Source organism: Gopherus evgoodei, chromosome 10, assembly GCF_007399415.2.
Source record: "Gopherus evgoodei ecotype Sinaloan lineage chromosome 10, rGopEvg1_v1.p, whole genome shotgun sequence".
Lineage (NCBI taxonomy): Eukaryota > Metazoa > Chordata > Testudines > Testudinidae > Gopherus > Gopherus evgoodei.
In genome coordinates this window covers 262,921-284,488 of record NC_044331.1, presented here as the reverse complement: position 1 = coordinate 284,488, position 21,568 = coordinate 262,921, and the positions used below count along the sequence as shown (strand labels likewise).

The 21,568-nt window shown below is 46.9% G+C and overlaps 1 protein-coding gene across 8 annotated transcripts in view; it reads left to right on the top strand.

The window, feature by feature from the left end:
- The window catches only part of TP53BP1 (tumor protein p53 binding protein 1), an 80,278-nt gene that overhangs the window by 39,770 nt on the left and 18,940 nt on the right, over positions 1-21,568 (top strand). For all 8 annotated transcript variants that reach the window (XM_030577243.1, XM_030577246.1, XM_030577245.1 and 5 more), the window contains 6 exons: positions 284-403; positions 1,099-1,335; positions 1,942-1,999; positions 3,323-3,415; positions 4,721-5,225; positions 10,747-10,899. In XM_030577243.1, coding sequence (XP_030433103.1) covers positions 284-403; positions 1,099-1,335; positions 1,942-1,999; positions 3,323-3,415; positions 4,721-5,225; positions 10,747-10,899 — 1,166 coding nt within the window. The remainder of the gene's footprint in view (positions 1-283; positions 404-1,098; positions 1,336-1,941; positions 2,000-3,322; positions 3,416-4,720; positions 5,226-10,746; positions 10,900-21,568) is intronic.

Here is a 21,568-nt window from a genome sequence, read left to right as displayed (position 1 = left end):
TGGGGAATTCTTTCTGGGATGACAGATTTATAGAGTAGAAAGACATGAGTTGTGAAGACCTTAAATTCAGAAAAGCTATTCAGTGGAGTGATTGGTTTGAGATCAGTAATTTATTTATTGGAGAGCACTCACTGAATCTTCTTCAAACACCGCACTGGGATGTCCCAGTTCACTGCAGAAGGAGGGTGAACTCTTCCCCATCCCTAGTGAGCTCCAGTGCTCTCCACATATATTCAGGTACAGACCTCCCCTGCAGATCTCTAATTCTTTCTCTCTCTTTAAGGGACGCTGTTTCATTTCGCTTTGCCAAAGGAAGGTGATGTCATTCAGCCCTTGACCAGTGTGACCCCATCTCTTATTGGGCAGCTTAAAATGGGACCCAGAAGACACAGCACTCCTATTGGTGAGTTTGAATAGAATGTCCTCATTTTTGAAATTGGAGCAGATTTGGAAGCTGACTTGAGTCTTGATATAAATCTTGATTAAAGCCTTAAACCTAATTTAGGAGCTGGCATTGGCTGGCCTTGTGCTGTGAGCAGGGCATGTTCACCTGTCACTCTTTCCCGTTGGTACTCTGAACCTGGTCACTCACTCATCCAACCAAACATTTCACCCTTTATATGTAGTCTCTGTTGTACCACAGGTGGGTGTGCCGGTCTTGTGTCTTCTTGCCATGAATTTGATATGCATGGTGCTGTGTCAGTCATAGGCTCCTGACAATAGGACTTGAAAGGCCCTCCTAGTCCAAATCTTTCCCTTTTGCTAAGGCAAGATCATCTCCTATATATACTGTTTTTGCCTCATCAGGCAGCATCCTATGTGATGTCTGACTTAGCAGTTGACTTCTATAGTGGTGTCTGTAGTGGATGATGGAACTAGTTGGCCTTTGGCTAAGGCTGTTGTCACCACTACAGAACTGAATCTCTGAGACGTTCTTAAGGGCAGCCTGATAGGAATGTCCATTGCTATGCTATTTGCCCTGAAGCATACAATTGCACTACTCCTAGGCACCTACAGGGAGCTGAACCCAATGGAGCAAAGACTACACTGGCCATTTTCACTTTTGTATTTTGTGCCTTCTTTCCTTCCTCATTTTAGTGGATGGCAGCTGCCCAGATAGAACCATAGTAACCAGTGATGTCACAGCAGAGGGCAGTATTGGGACCAACGATGTCACTGTGGAGAGCGCTATGGCATCAGCAGATGTGTTGGAAGAGTGTGAAAAGGGGGATTCTGGTGCAGCTCCTGAGGCTGATGGAAAACTCTGTCTTCGAATGAACCTTGCTACCCCTGTGAGCGAAGAGAGTGAGGGGAGTCTGCCCTTCAGTCTGGAAAGTAAGGGAATGGAAAACTGGGGAATATGTAGGTTCTGACTGTCTCCTCACCCTAGGATACCCCACCCAATGCCAGTCACTTGACAAGGGCTTGGAATTAGGTTCATTTGGAGAGCTGCTGGCTTCCTCTCACAGGAATCCTTTTTTTAGTTCCCTTGCACAGTAACTTCTAAGAAAATAGTGTGTCCTGCGGCTGAGAGGGTTGTAGAGACCCACTTGGGTGGGGGAGGTGAGCTCATGTCTCATTTCTATTGCAGTGAAGCAGAGACACTTCCAGATGGAGGGAGACGTTCCTAGGGCAGGTAGCTAGGGTTGTGTATTTCAGCAGAGTTGGAGGCAATTAGGAGATGTGACCCCAGTCATTTATCATGAGAAAAGTGTAACTTCAGTGTCTGAATGTTGCTCATATGCTCAATCTATAATATACTCAAGTATTTGTACAGGCTGGGGGTTGCAGTGGGAAGCTGGTTGAGGGGGGATGGGATGGTTTCCTAGCTATCTTCTCTCCTGTTGCTCAACCCCTCTAGCTACAGAGCTCCCAGGGCCAGGGAGTCTGTTCAGGTGTGATGCTAACAGGATTCTTTCTCCCGTCCCCCATCTCCTTCAGAGCCTGCAGCCAGTGAAAGGAAAAATGGATCCTCTGCTGTTGCTGGGGCTGTTGCCAGGTAACTGATGCTTGTTGCCAAGCAATGCGGTTGAATGCAAAGTTCTTGGTAATGAGAGAAATTATCATCTACCAACAGCAGGAAAATAAATTAAAATGAGACCCAGCAGCATGGAGCTGGCTCAGCCACTGTTTCTGCCTTTACCCTTTGGCACTTGCAGTGATGCTTCTGGTGCAGGGCTCTTTCCTTAGTTCAGGTGCCCCCAACTGCCATTTTATTCTGGCCTGGGCGCTTCCTGCCTTTCTTGGCCCCACGAGGCCCTGGCAAGAGTGGCGGGGCTAAAATGGTGGCCCACCAGGATTTGATTGTGACAGATTCAGATAACTTGGGGCAGGGGGGAAATCCTGAAATAAGTACTATTAAGAGACCTTTGCCAGAGAACCGCATGCTTTGTGTGAGCATTGCCATCACTCATTTTTCTGAGAGTTGGGAAGCTTTCTAGCCATGTGGTGAGTTTGACCTCTCAAGTGTGTTGCGAGCTTGCCATCTCGAGTATTTTTGCTGTGTCATGAAAGCTGTTATCAGCTCACACTGGGAAGAGAACAGGAGTACTTGTGGCACCTTGGAGACTAACAAATTTATTTGATTATAAGCTTTCGTGGGCTACAGCCCACTTCATCGGATGCATGCAGTGGAAGATGCAGTAAGAAGATATATACACACACACACAGAGAACATGAACAATGGGTATTACCATACACACTCTAACAAGAGTGATCAGTTAAGGTGAGCTATTACCAGCAGGGGAGAGAGAAACTTTTTGTAGTAGTAATCAAAATGGTCCATTTGCAGCAGTTGACAAGAAGGTGTGAGGAACAGTGTGGGGGGGAATAAACATGAGGAAATAGTTTTACTTTGTGTAATGACCGATCCACTCCCAGTCTTCATTAAAACCTAATTTAATGGTGTCCATTTTGCAAAGAGAAGAGGAGGATATTAAAATATAGATGCAAATTATTTATATCGCCACCTAGTGGCAGTGAGGAAGTACTGGACAGTGATACTGTAATTTCTCAAAAGCCAGTGTAATGCTGACATCATGCTTACTGCGCTCTCTCAAGCTACTGAGTTTCTCCTGACTGGCAAGAAGGGGCCTGAGACAAAGGAAGTAGGAAACAACTTTTTACAATTGTGAGTTGTCTCTTGATCCTGGAGAGCTCTGACCAATTCCAACTGCTTTGCTGATTTAAGGCACAACAAATTAATCAGCCTAAAGACCAGTCTCTTGTTGGTTCTAGTGATTTTAGACCTTTGTCCTTTCCAATGACAGTACTTTCCTAGTTCCTGTGATTGTGACCCTGTTTCTTTAATCTGTACAACTAGCTCACAGAAGACACTGTCTGTGTTTAGTCTTGTCTGTGAAGTCCAACGAGAGGATGAGGCCAGAGGTCACGATCTTCCTGCTTCTCCATTTAGGTATAGAGCTTTGCATTTTATTCTTGTTTGGCCCTGTAGTGAGGTCCCATGTCCCTTTAGGAGCCCTGTGCTGTGTCACTGATTCTGGGGTGACTTCTAGAGAAAGATGGGGGGCACTGTGTGTATATAATCAGTAATATGACTGGTAGGTGCGTATCATGTAGTAACCAAGCTGTGCTCTCTAGCTTTGAAGTTTGACTTGAGGAGTGCTGCTGTTGCAGCTGGCTGAGATGCCCAGGATTATAGAGGTGCTTACTGGTAGCTGTTAGAAGACAATGCAATATAACTATGTAAGCCACTAGCATCCAGAAGCTTTTCACTCTTGCACCTTGCTTGACATCTATTGATTGGGGAGTGAAATTACAGGGGTGTGGGCTCTCGCGTACAGCAGATTAACGTACTGACATTGTGTACAGTATTATTAATCATGTTTGTTATGGTAGTGTCTATGGACTTACCAGGATTGAGGCCCCATAGTACTAGACGCTGTACAGACACAGAGCAGTGAGTAGTCCCTGCCCTGAGAAGATTGTCTGTCTAGACAAGACAGACAAAAGGTAGGGGAAATGGATAAGAGATACTAGCAAATGCCATGCTTGTTTCACTACCCCCCCCCTTTTTTTTGGTGGGAGTATAGCCAAATGGAAATACAAGGACAGGGAGTGGGGTGACAGGGATAGAACAGGGGAAAAGAGGGAGAGAAGGAATGCATGAGGGGTATGTGTAGAGTGGGGCTGAGGTGAAGAGACTGAGAATCAGTGTGGGAGTAGGTTGGAGCAAATGGCCAGACAGCAAAAGATAGATAAATTCTAGTCAAAACTTTAGAAAACATTAGTGTTTTCTCCTCTACAACATCTCCCAGTTACATTTCTTATTGTCATTAGCCACTGTAACACCAAAGGAATGGTATAGTAAAGTGTGATGGTTCCTGAAGATGGGATAACTACCAGTAGGGCTGTGTCTAATTGGTATCGCATGCCTGGTGCAAAACACACTTTAGTTAATGCTTTAGTTTGTGCTACGTGTCATCTTTCCACTAGTTGGGTCCCTTTGGAGATGCTGACATTTCAAAGGAACACTGGCACTTATAGGAACACTGCTGTTTAGCTACAGGAAGGTTGTAGTAGAGTCACCAGTTAATCTGTTCCCAGTGCATAAAACTAAGTGATTCTTATGCACTCCCAACAGATTATTAAATGACCATCCCATAAAAAGCCACAGGGAATCCTGCTTGTGTGTGGTGGGTGCTTGGGCACCTGTTGCTTTGAACATCTTAATATTGATCTGCATGTGATTGGTTTGCAGGGGGAACCTGTTCAGTTTCCCAAGCACACAGGAGGAGGAGGAGGAGCAGGAGCAGCAGCATGACAATCCTGAAGCTTGGCAACAGCATCAGAAGCACATCCCTTGTGGGGAAATTAAAGTTTCTCAGCCTGCAGAGCAGGACTCCAAACATCAGCCATCCCATGCAAAAGAGGGAGAGGCTATGGAAGCTGATATTGAAAAGGAAGGGAAGAGCGCACAGGAGAAGCTGAGTAAGGCTCTGGCAGCCCATGAGAGGGATAAAGGCCAGCAGTTGTGGGCTGGCACCAGTAACAAAGAGGTCCAAACTACAGGAGGTTCTGTTTTGGCCCCAGCAGCTGTGTCAGCAGCAACACAGACAATGGCAAGAGTGAGCAGTCAGGTAGAAGTGGGAACAAGCATGGCTGGGCAAAGACCTGGCCAACAAGATGCCAAGGTCCAAACTGAGGAGAGTGGAGAGAAGCTTGCGAATGCCCCCGGAGATGACACTGAGTCTCTGCACAGCCAGGTGAGAATGAGCAAGAGCTCGGATCGCTTTTATGTAGTATCCGCCCCTAGCTTCTGAAATTGAAGTCTTCACTGCTTTAGATATGAAAATAGTACTCCAGTCAGTACAGTGTCCTTATGGTGGTTCTACTTTGCATCCTCAGCCCTACGTTTTGAATGTACCAAAACTGCAGTGGAGAAGTAGTCTCAGTGGGTGGGGAGAGCTGTGTAGTGGAATGTTGGGCATCTGTCACCTGGGGAGGAGTATGGCAGGTGACTTGCTTTTTTGTATCCAGGATACAGGTAAGGTAATACATTTCCTCTCTCTGCTGGGCAGGGGTGGAAGTAACTTCTTGAGGGAAGGGGTTTGAACTCGTACTCTTCTGCACACAGCCAGCCCTTATCACTGTGACTTCATCCAATAGCCATGGATAAGCATGTTCCTGGAGTGTTCCTGGAAAGAAATAGCTTTAAAATATTGTTCTATTAAATTTTCCTCCTGAGATGAACCCGGTGAGAGGAATGGAATGGACTGATCAAAGCCTCAGAACTATTGTAAAGAAGTGTGCAGACTTGAGAAGACCACCGCATTGGGGTCACATTTTGAAGGTTTCTTCACAAACATGAGCGCTAGAAAATATATGGTGGTTTTAAATGAAAGCAATTACTGGATTCTCTGGCAAACTGCAAATCAGGAGGAGACACAGGGCCCTGAATATGACTATTAGGCAAGAAGGTTCCTTGATAAACTTTTATGCAGATTGAATTGACCCATTTGGGTATTTTCATAGTTTTCATCACATCCAGCTTTGGCTCCTTCCATTTACTGCCGTTCTGTGGCACCCTTGCCATTGGACTACCTCAAGGAGAAGCTGAATATGATCTGGATGTTCCCATTTAATCATCTAGCTTCTTGTCCAAGGGCTGTTATTGGACTGGAAACACTATGGGAAGAGTTCCTGTTTCCTAAGGCTTTTTACGTATTCTGCTCTGTTTCCAGAGCACTGGTTGGTAATATTTTGATAAGGGGGCGTCTGATGTCAAATCTTACTTTAACATTAAACAGTTTTGTGGTTTGGGATTTTGTATCAAGTTATCATTGGTTTCCTCTCATTATAACAATTGCCATTAAAAAACCTTTTTTATTAAACACACAGAAGAAGGAAAACAGCTGAAGCAATTGGAACAAAAATAATTATGTAAGGCTTTCATTTTAACAATTGACTGTTCGGAGGAAAAGAAAAAATTCATTTGGATGGTCTAGAGCTCTTGTTGCTGTTGAAGTCTGATCCTGTTTCCTTGTAAAATGAAACAAGACAAACTCACACAAAAGGGAAAGATTAGCAAAGAAAGCACTTCTATCTGATGCTTTCTTCTGCTGTCACAGTCAAACTGCTGGGAAAGTATAGATTTGTCACACAGTTGTATCCACCTTTCCAAGACCGGGCAAACGTTTACCAGCATCAGGCTGTTTAAGGCATTGCTTTTTAGCTAGCCTTTCTGGTCATGGGACTTGCAGCAGTGTTGCAAGAGTAGATTTGTCTTGACTGTGTAAGCCAGAAAGAGAGAGGTAAGAGAGAAGAGAATGAGGTGGAATGGGGAGATGACATGACTGAGTGGGCCACAGCCGGATACTCTGACTTGCATCCTAGATGTTTTATTAAGAAGGTAGCTGAAGCTGTTAGTGTCATGTAGGTTTTCCCCTTTCTGACTTGGTGTGGTCAGGACATCTTTCAGGGATCCGGTGATTTAAGGCACTCATCTTGGGGATAGGAGATGAGGGTTCAGATCCCTCCTTTGAATCAGGCAAAGAAGAGTTGAACCCACATCTCCTACCTCCCAGGTGAGTGCCTTAATCACATGTCATTCTCTGTCTCTTTGGTCCCATGAATATTTAAGTATTTATACCAAGTGGAAAGGTTTCAACAGGAGCAATTGAGAGCAACCCATCTCCGAATAGCTATTAGGATGCTCACCTGAGAGGAGGAAGATCTGAGTTCAAGTTCCTGCTCCAGAATGGGGATTCAGACCTGGGTCTCCCACACCCTAGGCAAGTGCCCTAACCACAGGGATAAAGGTGAAGGGGAGGGAAGATGCTCACTTTCTTTTCTGAAGCTGAATTTGTTCTGATTTTACTGAAAAATCAATTCATCCAACTCTACCAGCAAGTGGTGTGGGCAGCAGCAGTGATGATGGTGAAGCTTGCTTCTTCCAGTCCCCCCAAACTGCTGTGCCCTTCAGTGATTTTTTTCCCCCCACCCACACCCCAATAAGCAATGTCCAGAAACAGAAGAAAACTTCATTCTCAACTTTAACCGATAAACATATTTTGGTGATTTTAACTTCTTCCTGTTTCTAGAATCTTTCAGCCTGTGCCAAGCAGTCTAGTTAATACCAATATTTGTCTTCAACTTTGCTAACTTACACTAAATAATAAGATTTCAGGGTTGTCCCTCTGTGGGTCACTCTGAACTGTAGAATGTCTGGTTCAGTATGAAACAAAGGAAACCACTAGGAGCGTGGCTGAGAGTTCTTTTTGTTCAGAATGTCACTAGGTTCAATCAGCACTGGGATTCACTTTGTGACCATTCTGTTTTTTAGTTTTCAACCATTTTGATTTTACAAATTACACCAGTGTGACACCACAGGCTTTCAGCTAAAGTAAGGCATGTATCTATGACTTCCCAAATGTCTTAGACCAGCGTTTCTTGAACTGGGTTCTGCGAGGGTACACCAGGGGGTCCACAAGTCATGTCCAGGGCCACCAGCCCTGCTGATCAACAGGAGGCTCTGGGAGGGAGGGAGAGGAGTGGGGATGGGGAATGCTCGGGGGAGGGAGCAGAAAGAGGTGGTGGCGGTAGGGTGGGGTGGGGATGGGGCCTGGGGCTGAGTGGGGGTTGAGCACTCCCGGGGAAAATTAGAAGCCGGCACCTGGGCGTTGAAGCTCACGTTCTTACCCTTGCTTTGTGATGTCGTATTATACATGTGTGTTTTGGTTTTACACACTTTTTGGCATTATACGTGCCAATAATTAATTATGGTTCGCTGGTTAAAATGTAAAAATAATGGTGACTCAAGTGAAGGTGCATCATACGTAAGTACTGTGATGAATACTTATTTTTGGATTTACAAGTGCAGATTCTGAAGACTGGCAGAAAGCACAATGTGTTCTCTGCTATGAATTATTATCAAACGAATGCATGAAACCAGCCAAATTTAGAAACTAAATATAAGCAGCACGTGAACCAATCTTTCGAATTTTTCCAAAACAGGCAGTGAAAACTATGTGCGAGCCAGAAATTGATAACAAAAAGGCTGTGTTTGCTTCTTATCAAGTATCCCTACTAATAGCAAAGGCAAGGAAACCTGACACTATTGCACAGGAACTAATTCTGTCAGCTGCAAAAGCAATGACCAGTGCAATGCTGGGGATAAAGCTGCAAAAGATTTAAATTTGATCTCAATATCCAACAACACTGTAACCTGTAGAATAGAAGATATGTCTGAATATAAAAGAGCAGTTAATTACAAGGGTACGCAAAAGCCAATATTATTCACTGCAACTGGATGAAAGTCCAGATGTTTCTGGCAGTGCTAATTTGCTGGCATTCATTTGATAAAATTTGACAGTAAAATTAATAAAGATTTCCTATTTTGCCATGCATTACCAACACATACTACCTCTGAAGCTGTGTTTAATAGTCTGGGTGATTTCATAATAACAAATGAAATCAGGTGGTCAAAATGGGTAGGAATCCGTACTGATGAGGCTCGTGCAATGTCAGGAAAGTACAGTGGATTCGTTGCACGTGTTAAGGATCTCATACCTGTAGTTACATGGAATCATTACTGTATACCCCGAGAATCATTAGCTGCCAAAAAAAATGGCAGGAGAACTGAAGACAACACTGGATGAGGTGGTGAAAGTGATCAACTTTATTAAAGCTCATCCACTAAATTCCTGCATCTTTAATGTCCTTTGCGATGACATGGGTAGTGATCATAAACAGCTTCTTTTACTTTCAGAAGTGTGTTGGTTGTCTTGTGGGAAAGTACTCAACTGCTTGTTTGAGTTGTGTGATGAAATATGAATACTTTTTCAAAGAGACATTTCAACTGAGCGAGCATTTCAGTGATTTTTTTCATGGTTAGCTATGGTAGCATACTTGGCCAATATTTTTACCTATTCGAATGGACTAAATTTGACCCTTCCAGGGATAGCTGTAACCTATATTTAAAGGTTGAAGACAAAGCAGAAGCGCTGATTAAAAAATGGGACTTTATGGTCAAATTTGTCTTCAGAACTGTGTGAGAATCATTTCCAACGCTGAACGATTTTCTTGAAACGTCAGAAGAAAAGCTCTGTGATGAAATACAAAACGTTCTCATTGAACATTTGCAGGCTTTGAAGAACAACTTCAGAGATTATCTTCCTCTTCCTGATTCCGGTAACAATTGGATCAGGGATCCATTCAATGTTAGATGACAACACCACCAAAAGTTTAACTTCATCTGAAGAAAATAGCCTTGTGGATCTTTCGTGTGACACCTCTTTGAAATTGATTTTTCAATCAGTACAGTCTGACGGACTTTTAGTTATGTCTGAGACCTGATTATGCCAAACTGTCAGCCAAAGCATTGAAGTATTTAATGCCATTTCCCACAACATATTTCTGTGAATGGGCATTCTCTGCACTTCTGTAAGTGAAATCAAACTACAGAAATCGACTGACAATAGAACCAGATCTAAGAATACAACTTTCCACCAATGAGCCAAACATTTGTGATCTTGTTTCGGCAAAACAACAACATCCTTCACATTAATGTTTTGTTAGCTTGTGTGGGGTTTTTTGTGCAAGATTTAATAAGAATGAAGAATAGTTCCTTACCCAGACACATTTATGTATCTCTGTCTAATAGTAAATAACAAAATAAATAATGTTAGTGGTACAATAGTTTATAAGTAATTAATAGAGCTTTTCATGAACATGGAATTTTTTTTCTTCAAATGTAAATAAACATCAGTAGGCTTGGGCATCCATGAAAATTTTTAAATAAAAGTGAGGGTCCTCTGGTTGCTAAAGTTTGAGAACCGATGTCCTAGACTATCATGATATCAGATGTAACTCGACCAATCATTACCTTTACTCTACAGCTAATTTGCATGCAACAGTTGCATTGGTTATATGAGGGACACTGCATGGATAGTGGATTACTTGACCCACCTGCCTTACCTGTGCAACAGCATGGGCTTCCAGCAGCAAGTATTATGTAACAGGCTGAACTGGGCTTCTGTTACCTTGAACAAATTACAAAGGCTTCTGCACAGCAGTCCTGAGGCAGCCCAGAATCAAGAATGTTGTGGAGAAGCCTGTGTGTGTGGAATCGTGGCAGAAATTCTCCATTTGATCAGAGTCTGGTGTTAAAACACTTTGTTGAATGTTGTCTTCTGGTAACATGATGTTCACAGAATGGCACAACAAAAATGTTTGTGCAGTGAGGTGGCTTGCTTTCATATTTATTAGTTCATTTTGTTGTTGCAGGGAGAGGAGGAGTTTAACTTGCCCCAGCCACCCCGAGGCCGCATCCAGCGTCGCCACATGCGAACCATCCGTGAAGTGCGCACAGTTGTCACACGTATCATCACAGATGTTTACTATGTAGATGGTGCTGAGGTAGAGCGGAAGGTGATTGAGGTAAATCCAATTTCAGGGGTGAATGTAGTGATGTGTTTGCTGGAGGACAGATTAAATCCAAATGAGCAGGGACCTTGACTGCTGATATTTGTGTGACCACAGGAAACAGCAGAGTTAACTTAACAGGCTCACATGCTCTGGCACTGATCTTTTCTCACCTCTATCAGATATGAACATCTTTCATTAAGAATCACACCATGTTTAAATGAAAAGCTGCTTCCTTGTGTTGATGCCATGTTTCTTGTATGGTGACCATATTACACTATGCTGAGGTAATATCTGCTATTTCTCTCCTTCCTTTGACTAGGCCGGTAATGGACAGGTGTGAGGTGATGGAAGGTGCCTCACTTGCCTTCTGCAGAAAAAGATGGTTTAAGAACATAAGAACGGCCATGCTGGGTCAGACCAATAGTCCATCTAGCCTAGTATTCTGTCTTCCAACAGTCACGAATGCCAGGTGCCGCAGAGGGAATGAACAGAACAGGGCAATTGAGTAATCCATCCCCTGTCATCTAATCCCAGTTTCTTGCAGTCAGAGTAGGGACACCCAGAGCATGGGGTTGCATCCCTGATCAGCTTGGCTAATAGCCATTCCTGGACCTATCCTCCAGGAACATACGTAATTATTGTTTGAACCCAGTTGTAGTTTTGGCCTTCATAAAATTGAGAGTTTCAGAAAGGTAAAAATTCCAAGAGGGAACAACAATCTTTAGCGATTTAACAAAATTGTGTAACTTAATGCTGCATTATATTAATTTTGGTGCTAACTCTCCATCTGGGAGACGGAGGAATTAGTAGAAACCGCCTTGATCGCTTTGCAAGAGCAAGAGACTTCGGAGAGGTTTCCATTCCAAACACTAATATCCTATCAGAAAAGTCTCAAAAACATTCCCTTCAATGTTCTCTCTAATTTTTCCCATCTATGTGTGGAATTAATTTTGTTATGTGCTCCAATATGGAGGTGATGTGTGGCAGGGATGGGCCAAGGAGTTTGGAGTGTGGGAAGGGGCTCAGGGCTTGGACATAGGGAGTGCGGGCTGTGGGGTGGGGCTGGGATGAAGGGTTCAGGGTTTGGGAAGGGACTCTGGACTGGGGTAAAGTTTTGGGGTGCAAGCTCTGTGGTAGGGCTGGGGATGTGGGGTTGGGGTGCAGGCTGCCCAGGGCTACAGCAGGGAGAGAGGACTCCCTCCAGACCTTTCTTCCCGCAGCAGCACCTGAGCTTGGGGAGAGTGTCTCTCTCCTTGGCTGCAGCAGCCCTGGGACTGGGGGAGTCACTGCAGCCCTACATGCCCCAAGCTTCCCCATTACCACCCCCTATGTCACCCCATGCCCCTGAGTGCAGTGTGCACACCTGTGCGGCCCTTGGTGGCCTCCTGCGCAGGCACGCACCTTAGAGGGAATGTAGCTTGGGGCATTAAAACATCTTATGCTTTCAGGCTGAGAACCATGTTCTTGTATCTTACAAAATACGATGAGCCCTTATACAGATATATGACCCTATATAAATGAGATATTAATTATTACTACTGCTGTGTGAACATACACCTGCATTAAGAAATAGTGTGCCTTTTTGGTATTCAGACAACTGGCAGGTTAGATTTAAATTGCAACCATCCCTGGGACTCTGCTGTTGCTGAGAGTGAGGAACGTTCAGCCCATCAGAAGAACAGTGGTTTGGAAAGTGGCTGACTGAAAATTAGGACATATCTAAATGGTGAGTTAATACATGGTAAACTGGGATGTGAAATCTGCAGTGATCCAGTGTACCGTGCACTAACTGTCTGCATGCTGGGTGCATAACTGGTTGGAAAACCATACCCACAGAGTAGTTATCAGTGGTTTGCAGTTAAGCTGGAAGGGCATATCGAGCGGGGTCCCACGGGATTCAGTTCTGAGTCTGAGTCTGTTCAATATCTTCATCAGTTATTTAGATGATGGCATAGAGAGTAACTTATAAAGTTTATGGGGATACCAAGCAGGGAGGGGTTATAATTGCTTTGGAGGATAGGATTAAAATTCAAAATTATCTGGAAAAATGGTCTTAAGTAAATATTTTGAAATTCAATAAGGACAAATGCAAAGTACTCCACTTAGGAAGGAACAATTAGTTGCACACACACAAAATGGGAAATGACTGCCTAGGAAGGAGTACTGCAGAAAGGGCGCTGGGGGTCATAGTGGATAACAAGCTAAATATGAGTCAGCCATGTCACACAGTTGCAAAAAAAGTGAATATCATTCTGGGATGTATTAGTAGGAGTGTTGTAAGCAAGACACAAAAAGTAATTCTTCCACTCTACTCTGTGCTGATTAGGCCTCAACGAAAGTATTTTCCAGTTCTGGGCGCCACATTTCAAGAAAGTTGTAGACAAACTGGAGAAAGTCCAGAGAAGAGCAACAAAAGTGCTTAAAGGTCTAGAAAACATGGTTTGTGGGAAGATTGAAACAATGGGGTTTGTTTAATCTGGAGAAGAGAAGACTAAGGGGGTGGGGAGATAAGTTTTCAAGTACATAAAAGGTTGTTACAAGGATGAGGGAGAAAAAATGTTCTCCGTAACCAAGTTTTTAAAGTGCTTGTATACCAATGCTAGAAGTCTAAATAATAAAATGGTGAACTAGAATGCCTCATATTAAATGAGGATATTGATATAATAGGCGTCACAGAAACTTGGTAGAATGAGGATAATCAATGAAATCCAGTGTATTTTGTACACCGGTATTACTTGTAAGAACAGAGCAGGTTGTGCTGGTGGGGGAGTGGCATTATATGTGAAAGAAAGCATAGAGTCAAATGAAGTAAAAATTGTAAATGGATCAAACCTGTACCAGAGAATCTCTATAGATAGAAATTCCATGCTCGAAAAGACTGTTACTTACCTTTGTAACTGTTGTTCTTCGAGATGTGTTGCTCATATCCATTCCAATTAGGTGTGCGCGTGCCGCGTGCACATTCGTCGGAGATCTTTACCCTAGCAACACTCGGTGGGCCGGCAGGGTGCCCCCTGGAGTGGCGCCGCTATGGTGCCAGATATATACGCCTGCCGGCCCCTCCACTCCTCAGTTCCTTCTTGCCGGCTTCTCCGACAATGGGGAAGAAGGGCGGGTGTGGAATGGATATGAGCAACACATCTCGAAGAACAACTGTTACAAAGGTGAGTAACAGTCTTTTCTTCTTCGAGTGCTTGCTCATATCCATTCCAGTTAGGTGATTCCCAAGCCTTACCTAGGCGGTGGGGTCGGAGCGAGACGTTGCGGAATGTAAGATCGCTGAGCCAAAGGTGGCATCATCTCTAGACTGCTTGACCAGTGCATAGTGGGATGCAAAAGTATGGATGGAAGACCAGGTAGCTGCGCGACATATTTCCTGGATGGGAACGTGGGCCAGGAAAGCGGCAGACGAGGCTTGAGCCTGAGTAGAGTGGGCGGTGAGATGGCCAGTCAGAATGCGGGCCAAGTCGTAGCATGTCCGGATACAGGACGTCACCCAGGATGAGATCCTCTGGGAAGAGATAGGCATGCCTTTCATGCGCTCTGCGACCGCTACAAATAGTTGAGGTGAGCGTCTGAAAGTTTGGTCCTCTGGATGTAAAAGGCGAGGGCCCGGCGGACATCCAGGGTATGTAGTAGTTGTTCCCGGTGCGATGCGTGCGGCTTTGGGAAGAAGACTGGTAGGAATATGTCTTGATTAATGTGGAAGGCAGAGACTACCTTGGGAAGGAAAGCGGCCACAGCTGTACCTTGTCCTTGTGGAAGATCGTATACGGGGGGTCTACCATCAAAGCACGAAGCTCTGATACCCGTCTGGCTGAGGTGATAGCGACGAGGAAGGCCATCTTCCAGGACAGGTACAGCAGCGAGCATGTGGCTAACGGCTCAAAGGGAGGGCCCGTGAGCCTAGCTAATACAAAGTTGAGATCCCAGGTAGGGGAAGGGCGCTTAACCGGAGGGTAGAGTCGCTCCAAGCCCTTAAGGAATCTGGAAACTATAGGGTGAGAGAAGATCGAACTGCCGGATTCTCCAGGATGGAAGGTGGAAATCGTGGCCAGATGCACCCTTATCGAAGAGAGCGCCAGGCTCTGCTCCTTGAGGTCCCATAAGTAGCCCAAGATAATGGGGACCGATACGCCTTCGGGAGTAAGGTTACACTGGGCACACCAATGGGAAAAACGCTTCCACTTGGCGAGATATGTCGCCTGCGTGGAAGTCTTTCTGCTTCCCAGGAGGACCTGTTGCACCGGGGTGGAACAGCGCGATTCAGATTGGCTTAGCCAGACAGCAGCCATGCTGTCAGGTCGAGGGACTGCAGGTCCAGGTGGTGAAGTCTGCCAAAGTCCTGCGTTATCAGGTCCGGGTAAAGTGGCAGAGGTATCAGGTCCGCTAGAGATAGGTTGAGCAGCATGGTTGTACCAGTGCTGCCTCGGCCACACTGGAGCGATCAGGATTACCCTGTCCCTGTCCCTGCGGAGCTTGAGCAGGACTCTGTGGACTAGGGGAAAGGGTGGAAAGGCATAAAGTAGATGACCTTCCCAGGGAATTAGGAATGCGTCCGAGAGGGAGCCTGGGGAGCGACCCTGCAGGGAGCAGAATGCCTGGCATTTCCTGTTCTCTCGGGATGCAAAGAGACCTATCTGGGGAAAGCCCCACTTCCGGAATACTGAAAGGAGGATGTCCAGACGGGTGGACAGGAAGGACCTGCTCAGGTGGTCCGCTAGAGAGTTCCAGACTCCCAGGAGAAAGGAGGCTACCAGGTCTATCGAGTGGGCTATGCAGAAGTCCCGCAGTCGCATCGCCTCTCGACAAAGGGGGGAAGATCGCGTCCCTCCCTGCTTGTTTATGTAATACATGGCCGTTGTGTTGTCTGTGAAAACTGCAACACAACGGCCCTGTAAGTGATGCTGGAAGGTCTGGCACGCCAGTCGGACCGCTCTCAGTTCGTGGACATTGATGTGAAGCGCCAGCTCCTGAAAAGATCAAAGACCCTGGGTGCGGAGGTGCCCTAAGTGAGCACCCCAGCCGAGAGAAGAAGCGTCTGTTGTCAGAGACACCGAGGGCTGTGGCGGATGGAACGGACGACCGGCACACACCAGGGAGGGCGTCAGCCACCAGTCCAGGGAGCCCAGAACGCCTGGTGGAACTGTGATTATCATGTCTACGGCATCCCTGTGTGGACGGTAGACTGAGGCGAGCCAAGTCTGGAGAGGACGCATGCGCAGTCTCGCGTGCTTCGTAACGAAGGTGCACGCAGCCATGTGGCTGAGGAGGCCGAGGCAGGTGCGGACAGAAGTTGTTGGGAAGCTTTTCAGTTGCTGTATAAGCGAGACTATAGTCTGAAAGCGCTGTGGGGGCAAGCTGGCCGATGCACGATTGGAGTCCAGCATGGCCCCTATGAATTCTATCCTCTGCGTAGGTAGCAGAACGGATTTGTCCAGGTTGATAATCAGGCCTAGACGGCTGAATAGGCCCTCGAATAAGCCAGTCGTCGAGGTATGGGAAGACGTGTATTCGACGACGGCGGAGGGAGGCGGCGACTACCGCCATACACTTCGTGAATACCCGAGGGGCCGAAGAGAGGCCAAAGGGGAGGACCGCAAATTAGTAATGTTGACGATTTACCACAAAGCGTAGGTACCTTCTGTGCGGAGGGTAAATCGCGATGTGGAAATATGCGTCCTTCATGTCGAGAGCAGCATACCAATCTCCGGGATCCAGGGAAGGGATGATGGTCCCCAGGGACACCATGCGGAACTTGAACTTTCTCATGAATTTGTTCAGTCCTCACAGGTCCAGGATAGGCCGGAGGCCCCCTTTTGCCTTGGGAATTAGGAAATATCTGGAATAGAACCCCTTACCCCTTAATTCCTCCAGAACCTCCTCTATAGCTCCCATCGCAAGGAGCCTCGAAACCTCCTGCAGAAGGAGTTGCTCGTGAGAGGGGTCCCTGAAGAGGGACGAGGAGGGAGGGTGGGGAAGAGGGGTTGAAATAAACTGAAGGCGATAGCCAGACTCCACTGTGCGGAGGACCCAACGGTCCGAAGTCAGCTGGGATCACGCAGGGAGGAATGCGGCAAGGTGGTTGGCGAACTGAAAGGGTTCCTGGGAGGTCATTGATACAGTGCTCTCGGGCGCACCCTCAAAAGTTTGGCTTCGGTCCCGCTGGTGGCTTGGCGGGACCGGCATTGTTACCCCCCTGGGGTCCAGACTGTTGTCTGGTACGACCTCGCCTTATGGTGAAGTCTTGCCTTGGCCGAGGCGGGGGGTAGGGGCGCTGAGGTTGCGACCGGAAAGATCGTCTCTGAGTCTGTGGCGTATGCATTCCCAGCGAACGCATGATTACGAGATTGTCCTTCAGACTCTGTAGGCGAGGGTCCATCTTCTGGGAGAAGAGGCCCTGGCCATCAAAGGGTAGGTCCTGTATCGTGTACTGGAGCTCAGGTGGCAGGCCTGACACTTGCAGCCATGATATATGCCGCATGGCAATCCCAGAGGTGACGGTTCTAGCTGCCGAATCGGCAGCATCCAGCGAGGCCTGGAGGGAGGTCTGCACAACTTTTTTCCCTTCCTCCAGGAGAGCTGTGAATTCTTGGTGGGAGTCTTGCGGGACGAGCTCTACAAACTTCCCTACTGCCTCCCAGGTGTTATAACTGTACCTACTCAGGAGGGCTTGCTGGTTCGCCACCCTGAGCTGGAGGCCTCCCGCAGAATAGATCTTTCTCCCCAACAAATCCATTCGCCTGGCCTCCCTTGATTTAGGAGCAGGGGCTTGCTGGCCATGGCGCTCCTGTTCATTGACGGATTGAACAACCAATGAACAAGGAGGGGGGTGTACATACAGATACTCGTACCCCTTGGAGGGCACCATGTATTTACGTTCAACTCCTCTGGCTGTGGGCGGTATGGATGCCGGGATTGCCAGATGGTATCCGCTCTAGCCTGTATCGAGCGGATGAAGGGGAGGGCCACCCTGGTTGGAGCCTCCGCGGACAGTATACTGACAACTGGGTCGTCCACCTCAGGAACTTCCTCTACAGGCAAGTTGATATTGAGGGCGATGCGGCGCAGAAGGTCCTGGTGTGATCTGAGGTTGATTGGGGGCGGTCCAGATGTAGACGTCACCACCACCGCTTCATCCGACGAGGAAGAGGATGAAACCCTGGGAACCAGTGGGTCTTGGATAGACTCCTGGTCTTGGATGTCCTGAGGCGGCGGATCTTGAGGGTCTGGCACGTGTGTTGGAGATTCCTCCGTACCCGGTGGGGGAGGTCTGCTCACTGTGGTCTCTGGCGCCCAATGTTCAGAAGGGCCGGAGTGTGATGGTATATGCGGATCACCTTGGGTTTGGTGGTAGGCCCAAGGTGTCCAAAAGGGCCACTGATGAGGTCCCTGGTGGTTATCCGAATCCCTGTATGATGCAGTGTCTGCATGGGAGGAGATCGATGGATGACAAGATGGCCATGGGGGAGCGCAGACCGTTTGATGTAGGTCTCTGCGTCTACTCGAACAGTCCCTACGCCGTGCCGGAGAACGGTACCGAGAGTCGTGACGGTGCTGGGAGTGGGACTGGGACCCGCGACCAGCGCGGTGCCGGGAGGTCAACCGGTGCCTGGAATCGCCTTGCCGACATTGGCTGCGAGAAGTCGGGTGCTGCGAGTGGTGCCGAGATCTGGAACGGTGCCAGTAGTATCTGGACGGTGACAGGGACCTTGAGCGGTGCTGCGAGTACGACCGGAACCTCGATGGGGAATGGTACCGGGACTGCGAGCGGCCGTGGGACCAGGATGGATGGCAGGACCAGGAATGCTTGTGGGACCTGGATCGGGACCGGCGACGTTCTGTGGTACCAGGTGAAGGAGGTCTCATGAGGGCTGGCTTGCCTATAGACTGAGGAACCCGCGCCGGCGGCGCCAGGGATTGAGGCAGCTTAGGCTCCGTCAAGGCAATCAAGTCCCGTGCCATGGAAAATGTCTCCGGAGTGGAGGCACAACAAGCTCAACCACGGTGCATGCTGGGGAGCACCGGCCTTGACGGCTCCAGCGAGGCTGGAATCAACGGTGCGGAGGACGTCGGTGCCACAGCAGTTGACGGTGCTGGGTGGTCCGACTTGGCTAAGCGCTCAGACTGCGGTGTAGATATAGCAGCCGCAGGAGGCTTGTGCTTCTTGCTCCGTGGTGAGAGCGAACGGTGCTGGGTAGAAGCTTGAGCTGGTGATGGCTGATGTCGAGGAGCCTTCACTGTTGGAGTGCGCTCTGGTGCCGAGGAGGCACTTGCTCCCGGTGCCGCTGACGGTGCCGAGGACTGGGGAGTCAACGTTGCTTCCATCAGTAGTTGTTTTAGGCGAATGTCCCGTTCTTTTTTAGTCTGGGGCTTGAACGCCTTACAGATGCGGCACTTGTCCGTCAGGTGGGATTCACCCAGGCACTTAAGACAGGAGTCGTGAGGGTCTCCTGTGGGCATCAGCCTATGACAGGCCGAGCACGGTTTGAAGCCCGGTGAACCAGGCATGGGCCCCGGTACCAGGGGAGGGAAAAGGGGCTAGACCCCGATCCCTCTTAACTAACAACTGAACACTAACTATATTGATAGAAATCGAACTATATACACAAATACAACAGAAACGAGCGAATCACTAGGGTGGTGGTGATCAGCTAAGCTGTGCTCCACTGTTCCAATGACCGACATGGGCGGTAAGAAGGAACTGAGGAGCGGAGGGGCCGGCAGGGGTATATATCCGGCACCATAGCGGTGCCACTCTAGGGGGGGCCCTGCCGCCCCACCGAGTGTTGCTAGGGTAAAAATCTCCAACGAACGTGCACACGGCACGCGCACACCTAACTGGAATGGATATGAGCAAGCTCTCGAAGAAGAAGAAGAAGGATATAGCAGTAGAGATACATTACTGACCACCTGACCAGGATGGTGATAGTGACTGTGAAATGCTCAGGGAGATTAGAGAAGCTATTACAATAAAAAAACTCAGTAATAATGGGGGATTTCAGTTATCCCCATGTTGACTGGGTACATGTCACTTCAGGACGGGATGCAGGAATAAAGTTTGACAGCTTAAATGACTGCTTCTTGGAGCAGCAAGTCCTGGAACCCATCAGAGAAGAGGCAATCCTTAATTTAGTCCTAACTGGAGCACAGGATCTTGTCCAAGAGGTGAATATAGCTGGACCTCTTGGTAATAGTGACCATAATATAATTAAATGTAATATCTCTGTGGCAGGAAAAACACCACAGCGGCCCAACACTGTAGCATTTAATTTCAGAAAGGGGAACGACACAAAAATGAGGAGGTTAGTTAAACAGAAAGTAAAGGGTACAGTGCCAAAAGTGAAATCTCTGCAAGCTGCATGGAAACTTTTTAAAGACACCATAATAGAAGCTCAACTTACTATGTTTTTTAATTTGGGGTATACATTTAAGAGAACTAAAAAAGAGCCACTGTGGCTAAACAACAAAGTAAAAGAAGCAGTGAGAGGCAAAAAGGCATCCTTTAAAAAGTGGAAGTTAAATCCTGGTGAGGAGAATAGAAAGGAGCATAAATTCTGGCAAATGAAATGTAAAAGTACAATTAGGAAGACCAAAAAAGAATTTGAGAAAGTTAGCCAAAGACTCAAAAAGTAATAGCAATTTTTTTTTTAAGTACATCGGAAGCAGGAAGCTTGATAATCAAGCAGTGGGGCTACTGGACAATCAAGATGCTAAAGGAGCACTCAAGGACGATAAGGCCATTGCAGAGAAATTAAATGAATTCTGTAAAAGCAGCAAAGAGTCTTGTGGCACCTTGTAGACTAACAGACGTTTTGGAGCATGAGCTTTCGTGGGTAAATACCCAGTTCGTCGGACATCCGACGAACTGGGTATTTACCCACGAAAGCTCATGCTCCAAAACGTCTGTTAGTCTATAAGGTGCCAAAAGGTTCTTTGCTGCTTTTAGAGATCCAGACTAACACGGCTACCCCTCTGATAAATGAATTCTTTGCATCGACCTTCACAGCTGAGGATGTGAGGGAGATTCCCAAACCTGAGCCATTCTTTTTAGGTGACAGATCTGAGGAACTGTCCCAAATTGAGGTATCATTAGAGGAGGTTTGGGAACAAATTGATAAACTAAACAGTAATAAGTCACTCGGACTAGATGGTATTTACTGCAATTTTACATTTGAGTTCCTTCAGAACTACTAACTGTAGTCTGCAACCTGTCATTTAAATCAGCTTCTGTACCAGATGACTGAAGGATAGCTAATATTGACACCAATTTTTAAGAGGGCTCCAGAGGTGATCCCTGTAAGTCTGACTTCAGTTCCAGGCAAACTGGTTGAAACTAAAATAAAGAAGAATATTGTCAGACACACAGATGAACATAATTTGTTGAGGAAAAGTCAACAAGTTTTTTGTAAAGGGAAATCATGCCTCACCATTGTACTAAAATTCTTTGAAGGGGGTCAACATGTATGTGGACCAAGGGGATGCAGTGGATATAGTGCACTTAGATTTTCAGAAAGCCTTTGACAAGGTCCCTCACCAAAGACTCTTATGCAAAGTAAGCTGTCATGGAATAAGAGGGAAGGTCCTCTCATGGACTGGTAACTGGTTAAAAGATAGGAAACAAAGGGTAGATATAAATGGTCAGTTTTCAGAGTGGAGAGAGATAAATAGTGGTGTCCCC